Source organism: Astyanax mexicanus, chromosome 7, assembly GCF_023375975.1.
Source record: "Astyanax mexicanus isolate ESR-SI-001 chromosome 7, AstMex3_surface, whole genome shotgun sequence".
NCBI lineage: Eukaryota > Metazoa > Chordata > Actinopteri > Characiformes > Acestrorhamphidae > Astyanax > Astyanax mexicanus.
The window spans coordinates 44,508,648-44,536,242 of record NC_064414.1 but is presented as its reverse complement, the minus strand read 5'-3'; the positions used below and the strand labels follow the sequence as shown (position 1 = coordinate 44,536,242).

At 35.9% G+C, this 27,595-nt stretch overlaps 2 protein-coding genes across 2 annotated transcripts in view; one reads left to right on the top strand and one right to left on the bottom strand.

Moving 5' to 3' along the window:
• ssrp1b (structure specific recognition protein 1b) overlaps positions 1 to 896 on the bottom strand; it is a 32,768-nt gene extending 31,872 nt beyond the window's left edge. The window contains exon 1 of the mRNA XM_049481183.1: positions 803 to 896. The gene's annotated coding sequence lies outside the window, so the exon portion shown is untranslated. The remainder of the gene's footprint in view (positions 1 to 802) is intronic.
• Positions 199 to 24,752, top strand: si:dkey-28b4.8 (sarcoplasmic/endoplasmic reticulum calcium ATPase 2). The gene is made up of 23 exons (XM_007256107.3): positions 199 to 670; positions 4,003 to 4,122; positions 4,902 to 4,919; positions 5,267 to 5,349; positions 5,547 to 5,651; positions 6,225 to 6,363; positions 8,444 to 8,610; positions 9,594 to 9,749; positions 9,953 to 10,094; positions 11,045 to 11,211; positions 12,201 to 12,289; positions 12,524 to 12,626; positions 13,003 to 13,134; positions 13,934 to 14,059; positions 14,504 to 14,725; positions 15,142 to 15,253; positions 16,352 to 16,593; positions 16,919 to 17,139; positions 18,141 to 18,343; positions 19,023 to 19,108; positions 19,295 to 19,428; positions 21,230 to 21,347; positions 24,393 to 24,752. Exons 2-23 carry the CDS (start codon positions 4,005 to 4,007, stop codon positions 24,705 to 24,707), a joined length of 3,198 nt encoding a protein of 1,065 aa, XP_007256169.2. The 5' UTR covers positions 199 to 670; positions 4,003 to 4,004; the 3' UTR covers positions 24,708 to 24,752.
• Positions 24,753 to 27,595: the final 2,843 nt, after the last annotated feature.

The following is a 27,595-nucleotide window of genomic DNA, read 5'->3' as shown; positions in this document are numbered from 1 at the left end:
CGCACACACGTCAATCACTCTGACCGCTACAGCCGCACAGCAAGCCTACTGGTTAATCGCTGCAGCCTGATGTCCCTCCCTCCTGCAGCAAACAACGGGGAGGCGGGACTATAGCAAACAAGGGCACAGGATTGGTGCGTTTCGCCCTTCAATCTGATTTCTCGCTCGCTCATTGGCTGCAGCGCTGCGCGGTGGAGCTCTGCGCCAGAAGCTGATGCTAGACTAATGCCATTCCGTGGCCTAGTATGAAATAAAGCGATGCTGCTTATTTAGACGGGGGAGAGAGAGCTGGACAGGATTAAAGCGAAGAGCGCCGGTTTATACTGTTTTAGACACGCTTTAGGAAAACTTCTGTGGGCTGTGGGAGGCCGGTTCTGTGAAGGAGGAGGAAATGCGGGCGGTTTTTTTGCCGTTGGGATCTGTAGCAGCGCTATGATTTAACGGATAATGCAGAATTATATGGGGGATTGCTATAGTAACGCTAGCTGACAGGAGAGATTGGCCTCGAATAAAACCGCTGTGTTGCGAAGTAGTTAGCCACCTTCAGGCGGTTTATTAGGAGGATTTTTTCGGTCGTAAAACGGAGGTTTGGCATCTTGGACCCATCCCTGCTCTGTTAACAGCGGTGTAACTGTATTTGGTTACTGGAGACGGGATTATAACTGAACTGGTGAGTACGGTAATACACTGTCACAACTAGCGTGTTGCTAACAGCAGCCTTCCATTCAAATAACCGTTACAGTCAGCTAATGCTAGGTAAATATAATAGCGAGTCTGGCTAAGCTACCGTGTAGGAACTAACCTTAATCTAGCTGGGTTATTCCACCAGAACTGCAGCAGTGCAGCAAATCAGTAGCTACGTGCTCTGCTGGCTAAACTTGACGGCAAGCTCAGCTTAATTGCGTCTTCTGTGTTATACAAGGCCAATATTTACGTTTTCAGCGTCACCTGACTGACAGTCTGATGCAACGCTCATTTAGACAGCAAGCTAATATAACTATGATCTAGCTAGTTAGCCAACTGGCTATTAATAAGGATTTCTAAATTTGTTTTTAAAAATGTTTTATTTGGTTTCGCTAAGAAACTGAAAAATCCCTTTTTTTCTCTTGTATTCAGAAAGCTGTTAACTATGTGTGCTGTACTTTTGGTATCTACTTTTTATTTTATAAATTGTGTGTATTTACTGCTTCTCTCCTCCCTGGCTAATTATGTTTTTGTGTTGATCTTTGTTTTTGGAATAGTGACAAAGTGTATAGACTAATGAATGTAATTGTTAGCTACTGTAATAACTAGGGGTGCGCGATATGTCCCTAAAATAATATCACGATATTTCATGATACTCTTGGCGATATGACAAAACACTAAATAAAAAAATATATTTCTAGAATAAACTACTGCAACAAAATGAAAATTACATTTTATGATTGTGTACAATATGATATAGCACACTAGGGGTGTGCCATATCGTATCGTACACGATAATATCGTCAACATTTTTAAATATCGTGAACGATATTATACCCTAAAATATTGTGTCATATCACCCATCCCATTTCCCATTATATATCTACTAGATACAGAATATATGGAGTGCATTATTATTATTATTATCATGACATTCTGGATCATTGACTCCTGTTACAAATCTAATAAAATTCTTGTATTTTTTTAATATCTCACTTAGGGGTGTGCAGTATTATATTGTATGTAATAATATATATTTTTTATTTTCTTGCAGTGTATAGTGTATTTTTGAAATAATTTTTTAAAAAGTGTTTTGAAATATCACCAAGAGTATCGTTATCGTGGAAATACCATTAAATATTGTGATATTATTTTAGGGCCATATCGCCCAGCCCTAGAACACACCCCTAACTAAGATATTTTAACAGACGTCAATGATCCAGAATGTCATGATACTAATAATGCACTCCAAATATCGCCATATATGCTGGATAAAAGTGAAGTAAATGATACAGATACAGATATAGATATAATCTGTCTCTAGTAGATATGTAATGGAAAATGAAAACAGAGTGGATTTTTAAATTTAAGTTTTGGGTGGGGGATATGTCACAATATTTCAGGGTATAATATTGTTCACAATATTGAAAAATGTTGCTGATAATAGCGTACAACATGATATGGCACACCCCTAATAGTAACTACTATTGTTATGTGAAAGTAGTCAATAAAAAAAGAAAAGCTCAGATATTGATGCATGGTTTTATAGCCTACAATACAGGCTTTGTATTGTTTCTATTACTGCTTCTCTCTCTTTCCTGGCTATGTTTTTGTGTTGATCTTTGTTTTTGGGATTGTTAGAAAGTATATTGACTAATCAATGTAGCTGCTGTAGTACTATGGTTGCGCAAAAATTGTCAAAAAAAAAATATATATATATAGCTAGCTTTATATTGCTTTTCTGTGATTTGCAATGCAGTTAATTAGCTTATGTTAGCTTGCCTATCTAATATTTAGTTATATCCACTTCTTTCCTCCTTAACTCATATGTAAATTAGGTTATATTTAGGTTATATAGCTTACCTAGCTTTTAGATAGCTTGATGCTGAATTATTATCTGAATATGTAAAGGATGTGTTTTATTCCCTAGCTACATTAAAAGAAGGAAAGCATGTTGGATCTGCATCAAGTAGCTAAAGTGGGAGGTAGCTAGGTTAACAGGTGCATGAGAAGGGCAGGACAACACTGTAGTTGCTGTAGCTATATCTGGTACACTTGATAATGCAGGTTTCCCACTCTAAATGATATTGCTAACTAACTATATACTTTATTAGGAAAATGAAAAAAGGAATAATAGAAAAAAGTGGAAGTGTAAAATACTTTATTCCAACCACATGGCAACACCCGAGCATCCACCTGAATTAACTGCTTTGCATCCATCTGCATTTTAAACCTGGATAAGTTGAATATACTTAACCTAAGTGATTTAAGGAAATCAGTCGCCTTAAAAAAGTTACTTTAATTTAAGTTAATTTATTTGATATTTTAACTTTGCACAATAATTGTACTTCAAATTTTATGATCAGGTGTGTAAAGTAGATTTAAATTTAGTCTTCTTTTTTAGATTAAAAATTATCTGTTGATGCTTGGTTTTACAGTCTACAACATCAAGTCCAGGTAGTTAATAATAATACATGATCTAAGGTACCCTGGGGTGAAAGTGACTACATACTGATGGTGAAGATCAGAAACAGGAGGACACACCCAGTGCGCAAATTAAATGGTGCCAGAAACCAAAGAAAAGAGAGCTGCCAATGGCAACAGACCAAACTCAGTAGTTGAGTAATGTTTGGAAATATCCATTTTTACATAAAACTTGACTTAATTTATTGAAGGTTAAACAAATTTTTTGTTTACAGTGCACTGTAACCTGCATTAAAGTCAACACTGGAGGCTTAAATGTAATACTGAATACAGAAACATTCTGCTTATTTCTTTCATGCTGGCATCACTGACACTACTCAGACAAGTCCAACTTGTCCAACTGTTTTACTATGTTCAAACCTGTAACGATAATTGCTTTTTTTGAATTATTGATATAAACTGACTTTTTTGTTTACATAGTGAGAATTGGTCAATAACGTAAAAGAGTAGGTATGTCAGTTTAGTTTTAAAATAGTTTTATTTTATTTACAACTCATAACATCTTCAAAATTACAATATTATCTTTTATCACAATTATAGAACAGCATATTATCTATTAAAAAAAGTTATCTTGACAGACCTTAATATGTTTTTTTTTTTTACAGTATTCCGGTTTATGATTATGCAATACATACATAATTATGTAATTAAATTCATTACCTGTATGTGTGATAGTAGCTATATACACTATCTACAGCCCCACAATGTTCATTTCTAAATCTTTAAATTTAACTTAACACTGTAAGTTTTATTTAAGCACATCCCAGAGCAAGGCCTGCATAGAAGTAATTTGTGTCTTCTGTGCCATGACTGTTAGAATTTCTTTTTTCTTAGGGATGGACAATGCCCATACCAAGACGGTCGAGGAGGTGCTGGGGTACTTTGGGGTAAATGAGTCCACAGGCTTGAGTAGTGAGCAGTTGAGGAAAAGCAGAGAGCGATGGGGTCCCAACGGTACAGCCTGTCATATGCAGCCTCATCATTCTTACCGTAAAGTCATTCTACTCAACAGGTGCCATTTTCATGTTCAGTTTTTAAAATGTTTGTAGAAACTAAATCCACAACATTAAAGTTAGTCTTTTACAACATATACATATTTTGCTTCCTGTGGCATAAAAGCTATACTAATATTATCCTTTAATTCAAATGTGGGAGCTGTATTTACAATAAAACCTAATTGGATGATATGTGATGGAGAGGTCAATTTTAACTCTTTATGTGGTCAAGTTCCTGACATAGCACACATGTTTATCAGTCACAGTATATTTTATTTACATTAATTGCCTAGATGTCATGTCGTTCAATACAGACATATGAAAATTGCTGTGTACTTATGCGTATACAAACATAGCAAGAAATAGTATTTTCTCATATATGCTATTAACAAAAGAATAAAATAATAGATTTTAACTTTGGAAGCACACTATTAGCATATTGTTTGCACTAAATGCAACTTATAAAACATTTCAAATGCTAAAGGAACCTGTTTTGTAGAATGACTCTACTATATAAAAAACACAATTATATCTCACCGTAATCATAAACAATATTATTGATATTTATTGTAATGACATACGGTACAGAAACTGCATAATGAAAGAAATAAATAAATGCATAATGCAGTGTGAAATAATTGAGGTAAAAATGAGATTAACAGAAATCTGATTTAACATTTTTCTCTCTCTTCTTTCTCTTCTCTTCTTATTGGGTTTTTATCACAATTTGTCATCCAGAATTACCGGCAGAAGAAGGTAAGAAACACAGCCGCTTCTGCTTTGAGTCTGTGTAATGATCAGTAGTGCTTTCATCATTCACAATCTGTTAAAAGCCGACCTCACTGGTTTCCCTTTGTTGTATAGGTGATGCTACTTGTCTGGCTAATTAAGGTTATTATTAGTTCCCCTTGAGGAGGGATGGTAGGGGGTGGGGTAGCTGTGTGGTCTCTGTAAGTCTTGAATGGTTGTGATTTAGTGTTTTAGAGAAGTGTTTACAGAAGCTGTTTGGATGAAGACTGTTGTGTAGTTCTGATGACGGGAGAGGGAGGACTTTTGTTGATATTCGTGTAACTGAACTGGCTTCGTTGTGTTTGTATTTGCAGGGAAGTCTCTATGGGAACTGGTGCTGGAGCAGTTCGAGGATCTGCTTGTGCGGATTCTCCTCCTTGCAGCCTGTATTTCCTTTGTAAGCTTTAATGAGAGACAGCTTTCCTCTTCAAAACACAAAGCAGCACTAAATCACTATGGTTATATCCACTTACAATTCACTCAAACTCAACAGCATTATCATCACATGCTCATCCAATTAGCTGCTTTTCTTTTTCATAGCGTTCTGTTCTAATAAATATCTATCAGTGATTGAGTTGTGTATCTCTGTCGTAGACCCTGGCTTGGTTTGAGGAGGGTGAGGGCACCATCACAGCCTTTGTTGAGCCTTTTGTCATTCTTCTAATCCTTATTGCCAATGCTATTGTTGGAGTCTGGCAGGTAAGTGTATATATGATAGATGCATAAATTATATTATACTTTCTATAGACCATCAATGAGCAAAACTTGTTAAAAATATTTATTGAATATTTATTTTAACAGTTTTGAATGGATATGGTTATAAAACTAGCAAGAACATAATTTTGAGCACATCATAGATCTGTGTTACATCAATCTCATAACTTAGCACTGGGAGTAGAGAAAGTTCTACAATCCATATGCATCCACAATAACTAAACTGTTTGTCACAAAGCATTAATAAAAAGCCTTATTAACACATTGTGTTAGATTTGATCCCTGCATCATTTTTAAATTTTATCTGTAGAACATATTATTTTTTCGAATTATGAAAAACTATTTAAAGTGAAGAATAATAACATTTTAATAGAAACGTTTTATACTGTTACAATCATGTGCAAAAATACCCACTTGAAATATTTTTATATCTATGTATATTTTTTATAAATAATAGTATATTTTATATGATATATGATTTAATGTGATACTGTGTCAAATCATGCTAGCTGATAATTATTTGTTAATACATGTATGTATATGTTTATGTGTTTCTAGGAGCGTAATGCAGAAAATGCCATTGAGGCCCTAAAAGAGTATGAGCCAGAGATGGGGAAGGTGTACAGACAGGACAGGAAGAGTGTACAGAGAGTCAGAGCAAGAGATATTGTTCCTGGAGACATAGTGGAGGTGGCAGGTAAGCAGAAAATGACACTTTCTATTATCTTTGGCTGCTATGATGAACTGTGTTTATTAGAAGTCGAAATAAACTGTGAGGTAACACACTTGTAACACTTATAAAGGAGTCTTAACTGTAGAAGTTCAAGGGAGTCTAAAAATGCATACAAAAATAGCCAGATGAAGGTCTCTGATAGCCAGCTGATATGTCAGACACAGCTGGAAGGCATTACAGCTGTGACGTGTGATCTGGCCTTTTTGTTTATTTGTGAGGGATCAGAACTCCCTGCTTAGGATCACTGTAATCACAACTGTCCATCTCAGACAAACCACAAATACACTGCCAGAGGAAAATGACATTTTCTCAAGGAAGTGGTCAAGCATTCCCACTACTCGAGTCCCTTGTTAGTCTAACATAAAATTCTGTCTTGAGATACATTTTTTAAAATAATATTTGAAATAGGACAGAAATGGATGCAAGAATAAAATGGAAACCGTTTATGTCGGTTTGGGTTGGAAGGGTTAAGGCACAGTCTTGTAATTCTCCTGGCATACCACTTCAAGATCTATTCTAAGAATCCCAAAGGTCATGATTAAAAATAAGGTTGACATCCTTTTTTGTGTGGTACAGTGCCCTAATACAGGCATTGTGCATTCCACAGTCAGAACATTTTTAATGCTACAAAAAAACATTAAAATCATTAAATGGGCAAAAAATGCATTACCGTACTTTTTTTATTACTTTATTATTTATTTATTGTTATTTGTTTGCTGAATTATTTGGTGTATAAATAATAGTAATGCGAATTTGGTTGGAGTGAAAAATGCTCTATTTACAACTTTATTATTTTGCCTCTGAATGAAACATATATAAAGAAATCTTTGGTGAGACTGCAACCGGGTGAATTAATCATATTAAAGTGCTGGGAAAGACAGGATGTATTGATATTTATCATACAGTACACCATAAGATTTTCTGAGTGTACTGGAGATATTATCAGCATAATGACAACATATTCCACAATGAAAGCTGGAATAATGTATTACTTTAGAAAAAAAATATTGTAATGTCATATATTCAAATATCCTTACAATATATTTTTAACTCACTATTTCTAACATAGCACTATTTGCAGGACCTGGGAAGTACTGAACACAAGGCCATTTCAAGGACTTGTAATTTCTCTGAAGTGAACATTCACCTGTTATCCCTAATGTTCCCTTACTGTGTTTGTGGCAGTTATTTTGCATATGCTGGATTCCCCCTCTGGCTTCAGTTAGTGTAATAGTTGACTAAATGTTATTACATAGGTTCACTTTATTACTTAATGCTGTTATTCTTAAACAGTGTTTGCTTTCATGTAAAAAGTTAATTTCATTAGATAATAATTACAATATGGTAATGTTTAAACCGTGCACTGCACTGAATCTGTGCTAATGTAGTGGTCTAAACTGGTCAGCAACTCAGTCTGAACAATTCCTGTGCAAAAATTGTGTTTTTTGTAGAATGCTGTCTGCATGTTTCCATCTATAACAAACCCAAACCTAAAAGTGTTTTTGTACCTTTCTTTGATTTTAATTTATGAATTTGCATTTGTTAGGAGGTGCGAATTATGTATATTTTGGGGTGTGTCTGATCGAGTTTAACAGCTGTTTGAAGTCATGTATGTTTAATGCTTAGACATTTGGTGTGAAAAGGCAAGTAAAAATACCATTGTTTTTATTGTTTGACAGAGTGATAGAAAACATGTTCATTTAGAGCATTTAGTTTCACAGGCTGGTACTTATTTCTGTGGACATAAGATAATCCTTTATTTGTCCCACAGTGGGGAAATTTACAGCATTATAACTGCAAAAGTATAGCAATGCACACAGCAGAAATGCACATTTGCATGTGAAATGTACATATTTTACGTTATTTTAGGTTAAGTAGATAAAACCCAAATCATTCATTTAAATGGCAATTAAATGTGTGACAGAATTAAGAAGCAGACTCAGTCTGTCCCAAAACAGCATTGCCATTTTAATCATTTTTCTAGGACATGTTGATCATGTTATACTAACCCAAGTACAAAATTCTTTGCCCTCCTTTTAATCAGTGGGTGATAAGGTACCAGCGGACATCAGACTGACCTCCATTCGCTCCACCACTCTGAGAGTGGACCAGTCCATTCTGACAGGGGAATCTGTCTCTGTGCTGAAACACACCGACCCTGTACCTGACCCACGAGCTGTCAACCAGGACAAGAAGAACATGCTCTTTTCCGTAAGTCTGTATACACTGTGTGTGAACTATTCATGTGCTATTGTTGTAGTGGATTTGAATGTGTGAGTGGAGATGAGATGTTATGATGTGACTGAGATTTTGTTAGGGCACGTGTGACAAGTGTTTATGTCTGTCTGTCAGTCTCTGTGTGTGTGTGTCCAGCCTACCTGTGTGCTGAATAAAACATCAGACATATTGTTTGCTCCCACATGGATTGAGGACTTACGTCAGAAGCACTTTGAGCTCTCGTGTGGATAATGACCAGGGTGCAGCAGCCTCAAAGACCACATGTAAACACTGAAAGACACATAGGCACACACTAGCATGGTCTACAAAGCCTCCATTACCTCACTCCAGCTGAGGAAGCCTAATGGATCTATCAGGTCATAAAAGGACAACAGCCGAGAGAGTGGTGAAAACAGGTCCAGACCACCAGCACAGCTTAAGTTAAAGTTTCACTGAACACGGTATAAAATGAATAATAGTATAAAAACAAATTAATATATATTACATAATATATTTTAAAATGATGAAACTTAAAGCAACGTTTTATAGCATTTTGCATAGAATACGAGATTTAAAATCAAGTTGATCATGCTCCACTGACCTGTAATAAAAAGAAGGGTGTCTATATTGTTGATAGTTTGAGCTCACCAAGAGACCAGATGTACTATGTAACTTTGATGAAGCAAGAAGGACGTGTTTGGGTTGAATTGTATAATGCTGTTAATCTAGTAATATTACTCTACCACCTCACTGTCAGTTCTGTATCTCAGCTTGTTCAGAAAGGCAAGTGAAAAATTTGTTCTTTAGAAGTGAATAGCAACTAGACAAACAATGTTCAGACACATATCTTGGCTTATTACCTACATTTGTGGTAAAGGGAGCAAAACGTGTATGCAGCAAATTTGTATGGAGTATTACTAAATGCATTTTGTTGAGGTGTATAAGTTGTTTAATCTTTTGTGTGTTGGTTTATGCAGGGCACGAACATTGCAGCGGGGAGAGCAATAGGTGTTGTAGTAGCCACTGGTGTACAGACAGAAATCGGAAAAATCAGGGATGAGATGGCAGCCACAGACCCAGAGAGAACTCCCTTACAGCAAAAACTTGACCAGTTCGGGGAGCAACTTTCAAAGGTACAGTGCTTACTTTAGTCTTCCGCTCTTCTTGTTCATCATTACTCTGTAACCCTTTTTGTGCTTAGTTTTTATTTCTCACGTTTAGAGCACCCCCACACTGTACTCCTTTACATTTTCTCCACACCTGCCCCGTATCATAATATATATATTATGAGATTTTAACTTTCTGCTTATTTCTGTTCTTCTCTCTCTTTGTAAAGGTGATCACTGTGATCTGTGTGGCAGTATGGGGCATTAACATTGGCCACTTTAGTGATCCTGTGCATGGAGGTAGCTGGCTGAGAGGAGCTGTGTATTACTTTAAGATCGCTGTGGCCCTGGCAGTAGCGGCTATTCCAGAGGGTACTGTATCTCTATCTCTTCCATTTCTAGCTTCCAAGTGGCACAAATGCATCTAAGTTTTTTTATGTCTGTTTGTACATCAAAAAATATTAGATCTGTGGTTGGAATTGTGGTGAGTTTTCATTGACTCTGCCAATATTACATCATCTGCTGGCAGCAGCAGTTAATTTGAAAGTACTGCCAGTAAAAGATGCCAAACTCATTAATGCATCAGTCCTGAGCACTGTTCAGAGCTAATATTGATTAAGGTTTGGACAGCTGGTTCATACATTTGTTGTTGTTGTTGTTGTTGTTGTTTAGGATTCATGTGAATCTTTCACGTGACTTTATTGATTAGGATCATAAAAGGAAAAATATCAAATTATGAAAAAAAATCAGAATTGAACAATAAGGCTAATTCAAACATGGACATGGTTCATTTTTACTTTTGTTTAGCATAAAAAGTGTTTTTTTATTTTAGCTATTGTCATGGCTTGTAAAGTGTTTCTCCTTTCTGTTGATAGTCTGCTCATTATAGCTCAAGGTAGTATTATGTATAACACAGTGTAAAAAGGTTTGATTACATTTTTTAGCTCTGATTCTATTAGAATTCTATTAGATTTTTATTTTTTTGGGACTAAAAATTTTTTAAGCACAAAGAAGATTCTTAAATATTTGAGTGAGCATCACAGTGAAAATCCTCTTCACTAGTTGAGGGGATTGTAACACAAAGATGTGAACAGAGAGTGAACCCTGATTGGTCTTGGATAGAGATGAAGATGTACATTGGCATTGCAGTTTAGATTAGAAGATATTAAAAATGTTAAATTCTAGAAGACAACCATGCAGATGTCTGGGCAGATGTCCTTGCATGTTTATGGAAGTGAAATTCTGAGAGTGAACTAATGTGATCTGTGTATTTTAAACATGTGAGTGCAAATTCAATTTTGTATGTTTTGTCTAATTTGTAGGTCTTCCTGCTGTCATCACTACCTGCCTTGCACTGGGAACACGGCGAATGGCGAGGAAGAATGCCATTGTCCGCTCGCTGCCCTCTGTAGAGACGCTGGGCTGCACCTCGGTCATCTGCTCTGACAAGACTGGCACACTGACCACCAACCAGATGTCCGTCTGCAGGGTGAGATAAAGATAATTCAGTGGTTTAGGACATTCAAGCTGTCTGTTCACAGATGTTTACACAATCTAATGTACAGAACTGTGAAGAAGTTTTGTAGTTTGAAGTTTGAAGTTTTGTAACACTTATTCTAGATCCTTGTGCACTTACAAGAAATTTAATTCTGGTAGGGATACAGAATTTGGCACAACCGTTGGAAAGGCATCATGTTGAATTAATTGCATACCTTCTGCAAACTAATCAGTCTTAGGTTTAGAAAAAAAACAGCCAACATAAGTGATGACTACAAGATGTTCTTTAGAGCACTCAGTAAACTGGAGTGTGAACCCAGAACTAACCGAACCAAATGTATACAATGTAATAAACATATGAACCTTGGGTCAGACTCTGATCTGGACAGTACCATAGATTTTTCCTATTTATGTATCATTTAGTGACCATTAGCTGCATGATTCTAGGCACGAAAAGCCTCTAATTATTATTACATACCAACAATAAAACAAAAAATATAGAGCTCTGGAAAAAAATAAGAAACCACTTCAGTTTCTAAATAGGTTTCTCTGATTTACTTTTTATAGGTATACATTTGAGTAAAATGAACATTGTTGTTTTATTCTATAAACTACGGACAACATTTCTTCTAAATTCCAATATTTGGTATAAAAACCCAATTTTTTAATCACAATTTTTTAATGCATATTGACATGTTCTCCTCCACCAGTCTTAGACACTGCTTTTGGATTATGCCATTCCTTTTGCAAAAAGTTCAGCCATCTTCTTCTTGATTATGTTCCAGAGTTTTTTTTTTTATTTAGTTAAGAAACTCATAGTTTTTAAGTGATTTTTTTTTCAAGAGCTGTATAGTTTATAATGGCAGTAAACAATACTAGATATTTAAATAAATGAATGAAACATTTCTACTGAGAATTTTCATAAAGGATGAGTTTTACTAACCTTAACTGTCTGTGTTGTGTGTGTGCATGTGCGTGTAGATGTTTGTTGTGGATCTTGTTGTGGGTGAGAGGTGTGTAATGAATGAATTCACAGTGACTGGATCTACCTATGCTCCTGAAGGGGAAGTGTGAGTGTTTTTAACCTCTACTTTAAACACACACATACACAGACTTTAGAACCTGACTAACTACAGTGAAACTGATGTTGGCTTTGGTAGCTGCATCATTGAACTGCTTATGATGTAACATTTCTAATTGTTCATTTTTAATGAACTTGCGTTTTTTTTCTCTATTTTATGATTGTCTGGAACATTCTCTCTTCTCTCTGATCCTGCTCATTTTTCCCTCGTGTACTTTCTCAGGTATAAGGATGGTGCAGTTGTGCGCTGCAGTCAGTTTGACTCTCTGGTGGAAATGGCCACCATCTGTGCTCTGTGTAATGATTCATCTCTGGATTACAATGAGGTGTGTATGTACACACATATATGCATATGTAGACACATAGACTGATGCAACTGTGGCAGAAATACAGCCCTGTAGGGAGTGTTTTAATCTCAGTAGAGGATTACCTAGGGGGCTAAAGCAGAACAACAGTACTGAGACAAAAAGACACAGCATGTGGAACTCTCAGATCTCTCAATGTGGGATTTGCTTTGTAATCAGATCAGTGAATCATCACTTTACTACTTTATAAATACACTTTTTTATAAAAGTATTTTCTTATAGCAATATGTAATAAATATGTGATTAGAGCTCTGTTTTTGACTGTGGCAGCTACTCAAGCCCTCTTATTTTGTTTTCTCTCTTCCTATATCACACACAAATGCACACAAAAAAATAGAGTAAAGGTGTGTACGAGAAAGTTGGTGAGGCTACAGAAACAGCTCTGTGCTGTCTGGTGGAAAAGATGAACGTATTTGACACAGACCTGAGGAGTCTTACCCCTGTAGAGAGAGCCACGGCTTGCTGTTCGGTAAGTGTACATGTACATGTTTTTTTTACATTGTCCTTCCTTTTTTTTTTCTTGTTGCCCATTTATAATGTCCATCACAACTCATTTATTTATGTATCTGACCATTCCAGTCCCACTATTCCATTATTTACTAGCATTAAGACATAGCCAAATGATCATTTATTTTTTTTATTCATTTATTTTACCCCCTCTCCTACTCAATATATGGAAGGCCAATTACCAAATTCTCGTTCATGTGAATTCTTCCAATACTGGGAGGGTAAAGACTTGCGCATGCCTTCTCCAACCCACGTGAAGCCCTTCACCGGTTCTTTTTCAACTGCTGCTGATGCAAGTTGCCAGTGCACTTGGAGGAAAGCACAGCTTTCATTCATCAGATAACAAATGCCTCTGCTGGCCAGCATCACACTAGGATTGATGAGGAGAGAGAGCGCCATCTACCCACCCCTGAAAGAGCAGGGATAGTTTTGCTCTCATAGACCCAAATAAGCTTTTTTTTAAGGCTACAAATAAGCTTTGATTGGCAGCTTTGTGCTTTAATTTTTGAATTGAACTGTTGAACTAAAGTGAACTTTGAACGCTTTTTTTTTCAAATCCAGGTCGCATGTATCAGATTATTTAAAGAAAACTTTTAAAAAAGCTTTTTCTCTGTGTTTTGACCTACTGTCCTCACAAGCATAATGCAGGTTTTTGAAAATGCTGACCCCCCGATTTTAACTTGTGCATGCAAAGCTGTCTGCTTTTCCCATCAGTGTGAAGTCAGGTAAATCTTAATGAAGTCTTCAATCTTTGATTTCAGGTGATAAAGCAACTAATGAGGAAGGAGCTGACTCTGGAGTTTTCTCGGGACAGGAAGTCCATGTCCGTCTTCTGCTCACCTAATAAACTCACTCGCTCAGCCACAGGAGCCAAGATGTTTGTTAAGGTCTCTTTGCCCTCTCACTCTCTTCGTGTCTTTTTATGCTATGTCTGTTTTTCATGCAGGTTTATATTATTGCGAAATTTTCAACACGTTTTTGCACAATTTGCACATGTTGTGAGAAGCTATAAAAATGTACAGGATTCAAAAAATGCTAACAACACTGTTTTTACACAGTTTTACAAATGTTGAATGCATTTTTTAATCAACAGTACTTATTTATACATTCTAATATAAAAATGGCCTAGCTGAGATAGTACTAATTAAACTACCAAAAAACTTACTCCTTACTGAAACTAGCCTTATCTCCCTTTTTCATGAAATATCTTAAATGTTTTGTTTAACAAACTTTATTATCAGGGAAAGAAAAGGTTTTCCTAGGTATATTTGTACATTTTATGTGTTTGTTTTTGGTACCAGAACGTTCAACCTCCTCTCCTTGTCCCACAGGGCGCTCCAGAGAGTGTGCTGGAACGTTGCCGCTGGATTCGGGTAGGAGGAGGTGCTCGGGTGCCTTTGACCACAGACCTCAGGGAGCAGTTGTTAGGTACAGTGAGAGAGTGGGGTTCAGGTCGGGACACCCTGCGCTGCCTTGCCATGGCCACCAGAGACTCACCCCCTGACCCACGAACACTGAACCTTGAGAACTCTTCTGCCTTCACAGAGTATGAGGTGAGTACAGCCAGAGACAGTATTAATGAGGAGACTAGCCACGGGTAATAAAATGAATGGGAGTTCTTCTTTTACTCATCATGGTGTCTATTTATGTATAAAATCCTGCTTACCAAATAGCTTACTGCTTACGGTGCAAGCCTGGGGGGGCAGCGTAATAGAGAGGAAAGCTTCCCCTGATGTGGAGATCTGCACATTAAAAAAGACAGAAAAATCTATGCTACAATAATCTAACCTCTTGGAACTCTGGACTTATTATTCACAATAATCTATTTACTATTGGGAAATTCATATATAATGTAACATTATGTGATTAAAAAAAGTGAAGAAATGTTTTATATTGCTAAAAATATTTTTGATGTAACTAGGCCTCAGTGCATGAATGCAAAGTCTGTATTTTCTTTCTTTCTTTGTAGTCGGACCTGACATTTGTGGGCTGTGTGGGGATGCTGGACCCTCCCAGGAAAGAAGTTCTGAGTGCAGTACGCATGTGCAGACAGGCTGGTATTCGTGTCATCATGATTACAGGTAGGTCTACTTGCAAACAGATGCACAAACACACATCAGTGATGTGAAATCAAATTATTTGCTTTTACAAACTTAAAAAGGCCTGGGCGTGGCCTGTAACTAATTAACTCAAAGACCTGCTCAAGCACATTTAGTTGGCTTAAGATTTTTTACAAGAGGGTGTTAATAGCACTGGGGTTGCTTTTATCAGCATTTTGTAAACTGTTTCTAAAATGGTAACTTTACAGGAGAAGGAAATTTTTTTTTTAAATAACCTTCAGTGGAATAGTGTAAAAATAATGTATTTCAAATAATTTTGGACCATTTCTGTTGGTTAATTTATCATGATGTTTTGATAAAGCACAACAGCCAGAATAAAGTTGTGTCCAGGTGAAAAATTGATAAAATAATATTTTTTAATAAGTTAACTTAGTCCATAATAAACACAAGCTGCAGCTGAAGTAAGTCAACTCAATTCAGGTCTGCGCAGATACTGCGCAATACTGCAGATGACAACAGGCAAATGAACACCAGGAGAGCTATGAAGAGCTGTGCCTCAAATCTGTGTATTTGATGTAAATACACTATATTACCAAAAGTATTTGCTCACAAATCCAAAATACTCCAACTCAGGTTCCAATCACTTTCATGGCCACAGGTGTTAAAAACAAGCACTTAGGCATGCAGACCGCTTCTACAAACATAAGTGGAAGAATGTGTCGCCCTTAGGATCTCAGTGAATTCCAGCTGGGTATCACAATAGGATGCAGCACCTGTGCAACAAGTCCAGTTGTGATATTTTCTCACTACTAAATATTTCACAGCCAACTGTCAGTGATAGCAGAAGCTGATTGGAAGCGACTGGGAATGAAAGCAACTCGCTCTGACAGAGGGGGGTCATCTAATACATAGTGTGGAGATGCTTCTGCAGAGTTAATCACTACAGACCTCCAAATTTCATGTGACTTTTACAATAGCTAAAGCGCTTCATGGAATGGCTTTCCATGGCCGAGCAGCTCCATCCAAGCTTTATATCTCCAATTCAATGCAAGTGTATACTTTTGCCAATATAGAGTATATGAATTATGATTAATGTTATTTGGGTTTTTGTTTGTGCAGGTGATAATAAAGGCACAGCACTGTCAATCTGTCGGCGTGTTGGCATCATCACAGAGCAGGAAGAAGAAGAGGCTGAAGGTGCTCCCTTTGGCGGAGGGCTGACAGGACGAGAGTTTGATGAGTTGCCCCCCCATATGCAGCGCCAAGCCTGTAGAACTGCCCGTTGTTTTGCTCGTGTTGAACCCACGCACAAGAGCCGCATTGTAGAGTACCTTCAGAGCCTCAGTGATATTACAGCTATGGTGAGTGTCTGGTATAGTTATAATAGCTCATCTGTACTGATTAATGTCTGTGCACCTTTGGAGTGGACAATATGTCAACTGATTTCTGACTTTTTATATATTTTTATATATTTTTAATATATTTTAGTACTTTTCAAATACCTTTATTAGAACAACTACTCATAAATGTAATAATAAATAACATTATAATTTTCTTATGTTACATCCATAATCCCCTGCTTACCCTCAGAAAGTCTGACATTGAGTCAGGTACTGTGGTGTTTCTGTTTCAGATTTTATTAGAAGCATTACAAGATATCTTTTTGCTCTCGTTTCTTTTTCTCAGACAGGTGATGGAGTAAATGATGCCCCCGCTCTGAAGAAAGCCGAGATCGGCATAGCGATGGGATCTGGAACAGCAGTAGCTAAATCAGCTTCAGAAATGATCCTGGCAGATGATAACTTCTCTACTATAGTGGCTGCAGTTGAGGAGGGCAGAGCCATCTACAACAACATGAAGCAATTCATCCGCTACCTTATCTCCTCTAATATTGGAGAGGTGGTCTGGTGAGTACTTACTGAGAGGAGAGAGAATGCAACTACAGAGATACTAAATGATTTAATACGTATGAAATCAACAATATATTCAGTGGTTTGAAAAGTATTTAAAGGCTTTAAAGTTATGGTATGTCAGAACATTCGAATGTAAAGGGATTTTGAGTTCATGTATGAAAGGTTTAAAACATCTAATTGAAATACGCTGCATATGTACTCAATACCTTTACTAGAAGTTTACACATTTTATTTTGTGGCCCTGTATTGGTGTACAGTTGTCCTTTTTTATGTGATTCATAACAATTTATCACTATATAATTATTTTATTCACTATTAATTGCAAGAAAGCAAAAATGAAGACCAGGGAGCATTTTATACAGTTAGGCTGTAGGTGAACAAAAAATAAAAAATAAGTGCAAACTTAACACTTTAACACTGTCTATTCCTGACATTGTCTCAACTGTAGTATGGGGATAAAAGCATCACAATGATCGGATGCTTTTCACATTTTAGAATGGTCCAGTCCATTTCAGTCCACTACATGATCTGTGGCATTGTTAAAAAACGTGGGCCACAATTGTCCACAATTTAGCCAACCTACAGCAAATCCCAGAAAGAATGGGATAAACTCACTTCCAAATATTGAGCAGAGCTCTATATTTATATTTGTAATAATTTATAGTATTCAAAAATATTTTTTTCTTTAAAAGTTTGCTTTAAGACCATACCAGTAGTAGATACTTTAACAGTTTGTTAAATGTTCCTTTGTAATACAAACAAATCTGACATATTTTAAGGCAGTTGGTTACTTTTTCAAGGTTTATTTATGGAATGAAAACATTCTACTATTCATTTCTCATAAATTCCCCTGTATTAGAACATGTTTGCATTGCCATGAGAGAATTGTACTTTAATTCTAGTAACTAGTAATTGTTCATGTGTCAGAAAAAAATCATGTTCCACAGTTCATGTTCTCTTTCTTTTAACTCTTATCTGGCTTTGTGTTCTCTCAGCATTTTCCTGACTGCTGCACTGGGCATGCCCGAGGCTCTTATCCCCGTCCAGTTACTGTGGGTGAATCTGGTGACAGACGGCTTTCCAGCCACAGCTCTCGGATTCAACCCTCCAGACTTGGACATTATGTCACGTCCCCCGCGCTCACCGAAAGAACCTCTCATCTCGGGCTGGCTCTTCTGCAGATACCTCATCATTGGCTGTGAGTTCTGTGAGAGATGTGATTGGTGTTGTATAACAAAACAATAGAAGACATAATGAAGACATAATTGCTTTAACTTATCCTGCAGTTGAATTCAAGCTATCAGATTAAATGCACAAATTCATTTTAAATGTTTAAAGTAAAATATTTACCAACAAAAATAATAGATCAGCATATTATTGCTGCCATACAATTAGGTCTGTGGAAAATCTGTTACAGTAAAATTAATTATAGTTATATTCCAGTGCAGTCTGATGATAATTACAGTGAAATAAAAGTATGTTTCAGTTATACAGCTCTAAAAAAAAGAGACCACCTAAAAATTCAACCAAATTGAAAACCCCTGGAATATAATTAAGAGATTAAGGGATTAAGAACAGGATTATGAATATGAGCTTGTTTTCTTTGCATTATTTTTAGTCTAAAAGCTCTACATCTTTTTTGTTATTTCAGCCATTTCTCATTTTCAGCAAATAAATGCTCTTAATGACAATATTTTTATTTGGAATTTGGAAGAAATGTATAATTGCTGTATAAATATGAACAAATAATATAATTATGTACATGTATAAATAGCAAAATCAGAGAAACTGGTTCAGAAACTGAAGTGGTCTTTTTTTCTTTCTTTTTTTTAGAGCTGCAGAGATTTGCTAATTATTTATCTTCTCACTTACTGTAGGTTATGTAGGAGTGGCCACAGTGGGTGCAGCTGCTTGGTGGTTCATGGCAGCACATGATGGACCTAAGCTCTCCTTCTATCAACTGGTGAGACCAATGTCTGTGACTGTGATGACAATGATGTGAGAAATTGATAAAAATAATAGGTGAAATGTTAATGTTTTTTTTTTTTCTTTTGAGTTTTTTGTATGGTATATTGTATTTCGAATTTAGTTCTTAATGTGGTTCTTCCCTGCTCACTTTAGTTCTGTTTCTCTTTTCTTTTTTTGTCAGTCTCATTATCTGCAGTGCAGTGAGGGGCATGCTGACTTTGCTGGAGTTCAGTGTTCTGTATTTGAGTCTCCGTATCCAATGACGATGGCCCTGTCAGTGCTGGTTACGATTGAAATGTGCAATGCGCTCAACAGGTAACTGCAAAACCTCAGTGGAGGCTGTGCATCATTATTGTTCTTGCTCTTGTGTTAGTTGGTTGCACATGGATACTGTGCATTATATCAACACTTTAGCTGTCTTCTAGTTTTCTGCTTTGGTCAGAATTGTACAGATTTTATTAGTGTTTAGTTTTATGGACACATATGAATTATGCTAATTCAATGATTTGCAGTCTCCTTAATACGACCATGAATTTGGTAAGACAGACATTAGAATAATCAGAGCTGTGCTAAGATCAAGTTTCTTCTTTACAGGTAACACGTAATTTTGTCAGTAGGTTGTGCTGTAAGCTTACACACCACACCTTTGACGAAAGACTATAAAAGCTGAATTAGGGTAGAAGTAAAATATGTTATATAATATCACTAGTGCTTTTTTCATGGGAAATAATTGGTAACAGTAGAAGCTTCTTCAACTTTCTTTTTTATTAAATATTTTTGACTGTGACAAAAATGTCCACTCTTTGTTTACATATAAAATTAAGGAAATAGCTTTCTGCCCGCAGGAAAAATGAGTACTGTTTTTTTGAAGAAGCACTGTGGTTTCTGTTGTATAACTTCTGCTGGGGGGGTTAGATAAAATCTTTTTAATAACAATATTCTTGGAGATATGAAAAAACACTGAAAATATTTTCTTATTGTTAAATTTAATGTTACATTTGTATAAAGTATTATATATTTAAATATTTTATATAAGTATTTATATTTATAATATTTAATATCAACAAAAAAAAACCTGTGTCTGTTTTGTAAATAGCAAGTTACCAAGATAAAAAAATGACCAAAATACTAAAATGCAGAATATTTAGTGCATGCAAATAAACTGCAAGCATACAAAAACTTCACAGTAAATAATTACTTTTTTTTAGCACAATCTTACTGTTCAGAAGTTCAGAAGATTAAGCAGGATACTATGTTTGTTCTAACTGCTTAGGTTCTGCACTGTATACTATAATATTATTTCAAAGAGCTTAATATAACATCTAGAAACATTTAATTTGACATTCCAGCGTTTACATCAAGTCCAGCGTGCTAACATTTAGATCCCAAACATACACACATTACTATCTTACACCACGCCAACATTCTGTTTTCACGCTTAGCGCCTGCTTTGTTTAACTAGCGACAGAGCTTGCCAATATGTCTATGTTGATGGGCATGATGGGCTGGAAGTGAGGTGTGTTCAGGTGTGTTTAGGCATGTACACCTCCGCTTATTACACACACACGGACATACAGCAGTGCACAAACTCCAGCAATCAGCAATAAACACAATACAATAAAATAACATTGCTGTTCCCGTAAAAGATCTGTGAGACTAAAGACAAACTCAGAACAAAACTGGAGTTAGGAGGCCAATTAGTCAGAGGTCTTTAGCATGTGGCGTCCAGATTCATTGTTGGGGAGCGTGATGCATGCATCCTGTTCATCTTGACCAAATAGATGTTGTGTTAGCTTGAGCTCATCTGAAAATGCTGAGAGGGAAGACTAATCATATATTTGATTTAAAAGTTGTTCTTTGTTATTATTGTTCTAATGTTTGATAGTGTAGTGCAATAATGGTTTATACAATCCTTTGTTTGCTATATATTGATTTATATCACCATTGTTTTTTGAGAATATCTGTACACAAGTTTTGCATAATTTTAAAACTAACAGTTCCTATGTAAAGTTTAGAGTCAGACAGTCTTTATGTTTATGTTAAGTTAAACCTATGGCTTTAATTAAGCATTTATTTGGTTGTGTTAATAATGTGTGTATGTCTGTGTGTAATTTAGCCTGTCTGAGAACCAGTCTCTGCTGAAAATGCCTCCATGGTCCAATCCATGGCTGGTGGGAGCTATCTGCCTCTCCATGGCTCTGCATTTCCTTATCTTATATGTGGACCCGCTGCCTGTAAGTGTATACTGTTATTGTTTCATAACATTTGAAACTGAAAGATGTTATATTGTAGAACATCTATATTGTTTATATATAAATAGATACAGTAAGTAACAACACACTTTATCTATAATCTATCATTTTAACAATTGTATTTTAACTATTTATTAACAGCAGGAAAATGTATTATTATGATATTACAGTATGATTGCTTGTGAATAAAGTTAAAAAATAGTTGGTTTTTTTTATTGATTATAGTTTATGTAGTCCAAATGAATAATCCAAAGGCTACATTGGTAGCATTTAATGACTTTATTATTAAACAATTTAATAATTATTTTTTAATGGTATCTGAATGTCTTTCAGACTGTAAGGTGCAGTTTTTCACAAATTGGTGAACCTCTTCCCATATTTGTTTCTGAAAAAAAACTGCCTTTCTAAATGCAGTCTTATACCTGGTCATGTGAATTAGTTGCAAATTATTCCTGTTGCAGCTGTTTTTTTATTAGTATCACTTACTTTTCAAGCCTTTAGTTTCCCTCATCCCAACTTTTTTGGAATGGGTTGCAGGCCTGAAATACAGGAATGGATATTTATTATTAAATGAAATTAAGTTGACAAGATAAAACGTAAAACATCTCTGGATTATACTGTCTGCACTGAAATAAAAGTTAAAGTAAATGCTTTATTGTATTCCATACAGTCCTCACTGTTTCTGATTTTGGTTGTACAATGATAGAAAACATGGTAGCACACAGCTCAGTTTCCACATACATTATAATGACCCTGGGGGAAAGAGTTTAATGAGTCCAAGAACATAAAGATAAAAAAGCGGTAGACATGATGATGAGTTTTGAAAAGGTTAATTGCCATGCAATTAAAAGGTGCTGTAGTGCAGGTCAATTTCTCCTGTAAACACAAAGTCATATTTGTGAGCAGTGTGAGTAATCCTTCGCTCACTGCAAAATACTATGTGGTCTTTCGTAATCTGTGCGACTCACTCGTGATCAGCATGCTGTAATAGCTGCATGCAAATTTGAAATGTGTGTCATTTGACTGCCCGTGTGTAAGATCTGTCAGAGCATGCTTTGTGTGTGTCTGTGTCTGTGTCTGTGTCTGTGTGTGTGTGTGTGTGTGTTTGTGTGTGTGTGTGTGTGTGTGTGTGTGTGTGTGTGTGTGTGTGTGTGTGTGTTGTAATCATTGCATTGTCTGTTTTTTAGGCAATATCAATAAAATTACACATGATGACAAGGCAAATTATTCAACCCTAGTTTAGTAAAAACATAACTGCAGCACAGTACTGATTACTTCATCAAGTGATGAAGCTGCTGAAACACTGAGTCAGTGGGTTGATTTTACAGCTCTAAAGGGCTGATTCTGTGTTTACAGAGACTAACAGTTTTAAGTAAAACTCCAGAAACAAGAGGGTGGAAGGATTGGTTTAAACTTCCACTTATTATCAAAGGCAGGCTGTACTTCCCAGCATTCCTTTGCATATATGAAAGATACCTGTGAGCTAATTTTTCTGCATACATTTATAAGCATTTATCACTTCACACCCACTTCACACGTACTGTGTTTTTGTTAGGACATACTGTTCTTGTTTAAAAGTTTGTGTTTAAATGGTCATGTCATTTCAGGTCACTTTTAATCAATTATAATCAGCTAAAAAATAGTTCAATTTAGAAAGAAGAGACAAATATGTGACAATTAAGGAAAAGGACAGAAAACTTTAAATTTTTTCACTAACAGATCCAATTAATATGCAATATGCAATAAATAAGGTTTATATTTCTTTAAAACTGTAGTAGGTGACAGTAGTAGGTTTATTTTAGGAAAAAAAACATATAGAACAATAGAAATAACAATATCATATTTTTATATATTATATTCTTATACTGCTGAGGGTGCTCATTAAATTAAATGCTAATACAATAAAATCGGATTCTCTGTGTTGGCCAGAGGAGTGTAAATATCCACCAACCCCCTCGCTTAACATCTGTGTGTGCTAGCTGCGTAACGGTACACAAAATTCACAGTTCGGTTCACACCTAAACCATTTTAATTAAGTGTTTAAAATTTGAATATTTAAATCTTATTTGTATTTGTTCATAGTAATGATAGATTCTTTATCTTCCACACCTTCAAGGCTTGCTTTTCGAGACCTTCCTACTGTGTTGCGCAACTCTTTCCAGGCCTTACGTTTTTGGGGTAGTGGCTACAGAAAGGAGCTGAATATCAGATTTTTTTTTTCAGAAACTAGCTTACACTTTCTTCAAATGATATACTCATATACGGTACTACAGCTTTGATTGCCACCTGGGGGGAAACTGGGGGGAAAAAGTGGACCTGACTACCTAGGGCCTGAGTAGAGAGAGGGCCCATGAAAATCCTTTCCTTAAATACTGGTATGGATAGGGGCCCACTCACATTGAGAGTAGACAGGTCCCAGAATTTGCTGCTACGCCCCTGGCCACCTATAAGAAACAGGAATTTGCTGTAAATTGTGAACTAGGTATGAAATAAAAATAACCTAACTTTTACTTACATCTTATATTTTTATTTTACAGTGTATAGTGTAACAACAATATAATTTTCAGATGTCTGCAGGTCTATTCTTGCTTTATTTATATCTGTGGTAGCTTCTTCTTACCTCAAAATCCTTTAATCTTTTTAGGGCTGAGTAGAAACACTTGTTTAGAATTTTTTTCCAGATCTAAAACAAGTAGAGTTAGAGTTTACAATTTTAATATTTTTTTTAACTCTAGCTTTTAATCACTTAAAAAATATATATATTTCCTTATCCAAGCTGATTTTTGTATATATAATCTTACCTTCTTACACATATCATTAGTACTTACTTTCCAAGTTGACAGGAATATTAATAAATGAATAAATAAACAAACAATTGGGGGTGGTTTTGCATAGTAGTCTTGCTATTATTACTGGTAACACCAGATATGATAGACTTTAGTATAACGAAATCAATGGAGGTATGCAGAGGTGTGAACCTGTTCAAAAGCTCTTTCGGCTCATTTATTTTACTTTTTCCACACTCAGGTGATTTTCCAGATCCGGCCTCTGTCCTGGCCGCAGTGGGTGACCGTCCTGAAGATGTCTTTGCCGGTTATCCTGATGGACGAAGCTCTCAAATTCTTGGCCAGAAACTACATTGAACCCAGCAATGACTTGGAGCAGGAGGAGGAAGAGAGGCTGCAGCGACTACAAGGCGACGGCGGGGCAGTCGGCGGTTTTACAGGAAAGATACGCCGGGCTCTGAAGGGCGTATCCTGGGCTTTCGTGTTCATCTCCGCTCCACTGTTAGCCTGGATCTACAGCCTGGACTCAGACATCACCAACATCTTCTGGGAGTAGGCAGCGAGAGGGTGTGAGCAAGTGAGAGAAAGAAAGAAAGAAAGAGCATGAGAGAGAGACAGAGGTATGGAGAGATAGAGAGAAGTTATATAATTGGTGCAGAGAGAGTGAAAGAGAAATGAAAATGCTTCTATGGTGCTGAGGGTAAGAGCAGTTAGGCAAGTAAAAGAATAAAAAAAAAAGAATACACCAGGGAAAAGGGAAAATGAAAGTTTGGGAGAAAGCAATGAACCTGGACAATCAGAGATAAAGGGAAAACGAAAACAGGCATTATTTATTTTTTTGGGTTTCTTCATACTTCATACATCAGCTTCAGATATTCTTTTCTAAGGAGTTCAGAGGCATTGCATTCTCATGCCATGCTTTTGAACTGGTGTTGAGGTCAGGCACATGCCATTCAAATATCCATTCCATTTTTTTTTTATTAACAGTCTACGTCAATTTAATTGATGTGAGCCTTGCAAAAAATAGGAACCAAACATAACACTGATGGGCAATATCGAAAACGCACGTTTGTGGATGATTTGTTATTAAACGCTAAATGGTACTGTAACTTAAGTTCGTTTTTTGTTTTAGACTCGTTTGTAACAGTTCACATTCATTTTAAGGGATTTGCTTCTTTTAAATGGCTTATAAAGTTAAAAACGAGGAATGAGTCATAAAGAAATCGCTTAGAAACAGGAAAAAAGGAAAAAAAATCCATGTCACCACATTATTTTGTTTCCAGCAGACTTGCTACAGCTGGATGTAACATTAATTTTATTTATTATAAATATTGCCATTGTCACCAAACTTGTATATACTTTTATTTTTTATTTATTTCATTTTTATGGATTTGGACCATTTCTGGAGAGAAATTTCATCATTCCAGTGAGATTTAACAGTTAATTTTACACTACATACTTCAGATATGTTTAGTTTTTACTTTGTGTCTAATTTCTAACAATGTTTTGGACAGAAACGCTTTTCTAATTCAAATAATCTCTGTGCTATTTGAAAAACAACACAGCTATACAGAGATGTGAACTAAATTTTAGATTCCTTTAGATTTGATTACCCACAAATAAACTAAAACTGCTTCAGGCGATAGTAATTTGAATCACACTTGTGTTACACGCTAATGTTTTTCTTTTTAATAAATGATAATGTTGGTCTTAAAGATCACAGCTGAAATTCCCAAAAAGACTCAAAGCATGTAATGATGTCAGAGGCATGCATGTAAGAGGCATGAGGGTATTACGTAATGAACGGCTGAAGCACCCTCATGTTAAAGTGTAAGCGTCACGGCTGAGATCCTCATGGTGTTACATCAGTCACTTTTGGGAAAGCCCAGTCTAGTCAGGCATGTTGCTGCTCGAGAGTTGACCCAGCAGCTACAAGCCCCGCCTTGTTTTTTTAACTTGTGAAAAGCTGTTTACTTTGTTCAACTTGAACAATTTTCAGTCATTGTTGTTTAATTTATATGGGATCACATTATTCTTTCTGATATTACTCATGTTTTTCTTACATTTTTGGGCTGCTTTTAGTTCTCCTGTTGTGCCTGTATAGTAAAGAGTCTCTCTCTTGTTTGCACTTGCAGCATTTTTAGAGTGAGAGACTGGAAATGACCTCGTAGCATGATGAACAGAATGAAAGCACCAGGATAGAAAGAATAGCATAGCTTTGGAAAGTGAGGTAAAAAGAGAAAGAGGAAGTATGTATGTTGTCTTTTCTCTTCATTGTTTCCCTTTTTGCAGTCGTTCTTCTCCTTATTCCAGAAGTTTAATTTTATTCAATGTGTGCTCCTTTCCTTGCAGACCAGTGTGCAAAAATAGTCAAAAATAAATAAAACGAGGCAGGTTACATAAAAAGAATCTCTTCATTCTTGCATACTTTTCACGTTTTATTTTGTTTTATTATTTGTATTATTTTTGACAAAGAAAGATGTGACTTTTGTAGTATTTTGTTATTAATGTAATTTATACCATTATTGTCACTATTTCATTGATGGAGAAAAATGAGAAATACTTCAAGGAATGAAAATAAACAGTTACAGTTCATTTAAAACTCTTTATTTTGATGTCGGTGAAAAGAAATTGCACACCATTGTTGCAATAAATAAATACACAATCTCTCTCAGTACAAAAAGTCTTAAGTGTGGCATTGTATGGATCACCTTTTAAAGGTTCTACAAGTGCTGCTACAGTAGCAATAGTACAGTCAATAGTGACATTTTTAAACAAAGCGCATGCCAACTAAAATCGTCACAGAGGTAAATTCTACTGCAATAGAAATTAATTAGTAATGCAATGAAACGTACTAGACTGAAATGTTATAGTAATTGTTATAGTTTTATCTGTGTTATCTTTTTGCTAGAGTTAAGACATGCACAGTGTTTCTGAGTATGCTGCAACATCCAGAGACCAGGCGTCTATCAGTGAGTGAATTCTGTTCCACAGAGAGGTGTTTGAAGTTGCAGAGGGACAGACAGGAGGTGACAGGACACAGCTGGGGTTCCTGGGGTTCATCTGGAAAAGTAGAGAAGTTTTATCATTAGTTGATCTTATAGTTTTTTGTAAGCGTGCTGTGTGTACATATACAGCAGGTATTAATATCATTTCCTTACCAGAATGTTATCCACCAAGCCTTTGGTTTCTATTTTGGTGTAGTTCATCTTCTTCTTGAAATCTGGAGACAGGTCGAGGTCACACACCTGGTAGTTGCTCAGTTTCTGCGCAAGTTTACACTTTGGTAGAGAAAGAGAAGGAGAATGATAAGAAGTTAAACCGAATAAATACTGCATCTTCATAAAAATAAAAGGTACTTTGCACTCACATCTCTTTTACAAAAAGCTAATTCTATGGCTTCATTTAATGATCTCTTTGTAGAACCATTATTAACTGAACAGG

Excerpts from the sequence above, each read along its gene's own strand:
- si:dkey-28b4.8 (XM_007256107.3), top strand. The coding sequence starts at position 4,005 with ATGGACAATGCCCATACCAAGACGGTCGAGGAGGTGCTGGGGTACTTT. Across the intron at positions 5,652-6,224 it reads CTATTGTTGGAGTCTGGCAG|GAGCGTAATGCAGAAAATGC; the intron begins GTAAGTGTATAT and ends ATGTGTTTCTAG. Across the intron at positions 10,095-11,044 it reads AGTAGCGGCTATTCCAGAGG|GTCTTCCTGCTGTCATCACT; the intron begins GTACTGTATCTC and ends TCTAATTTGTAG.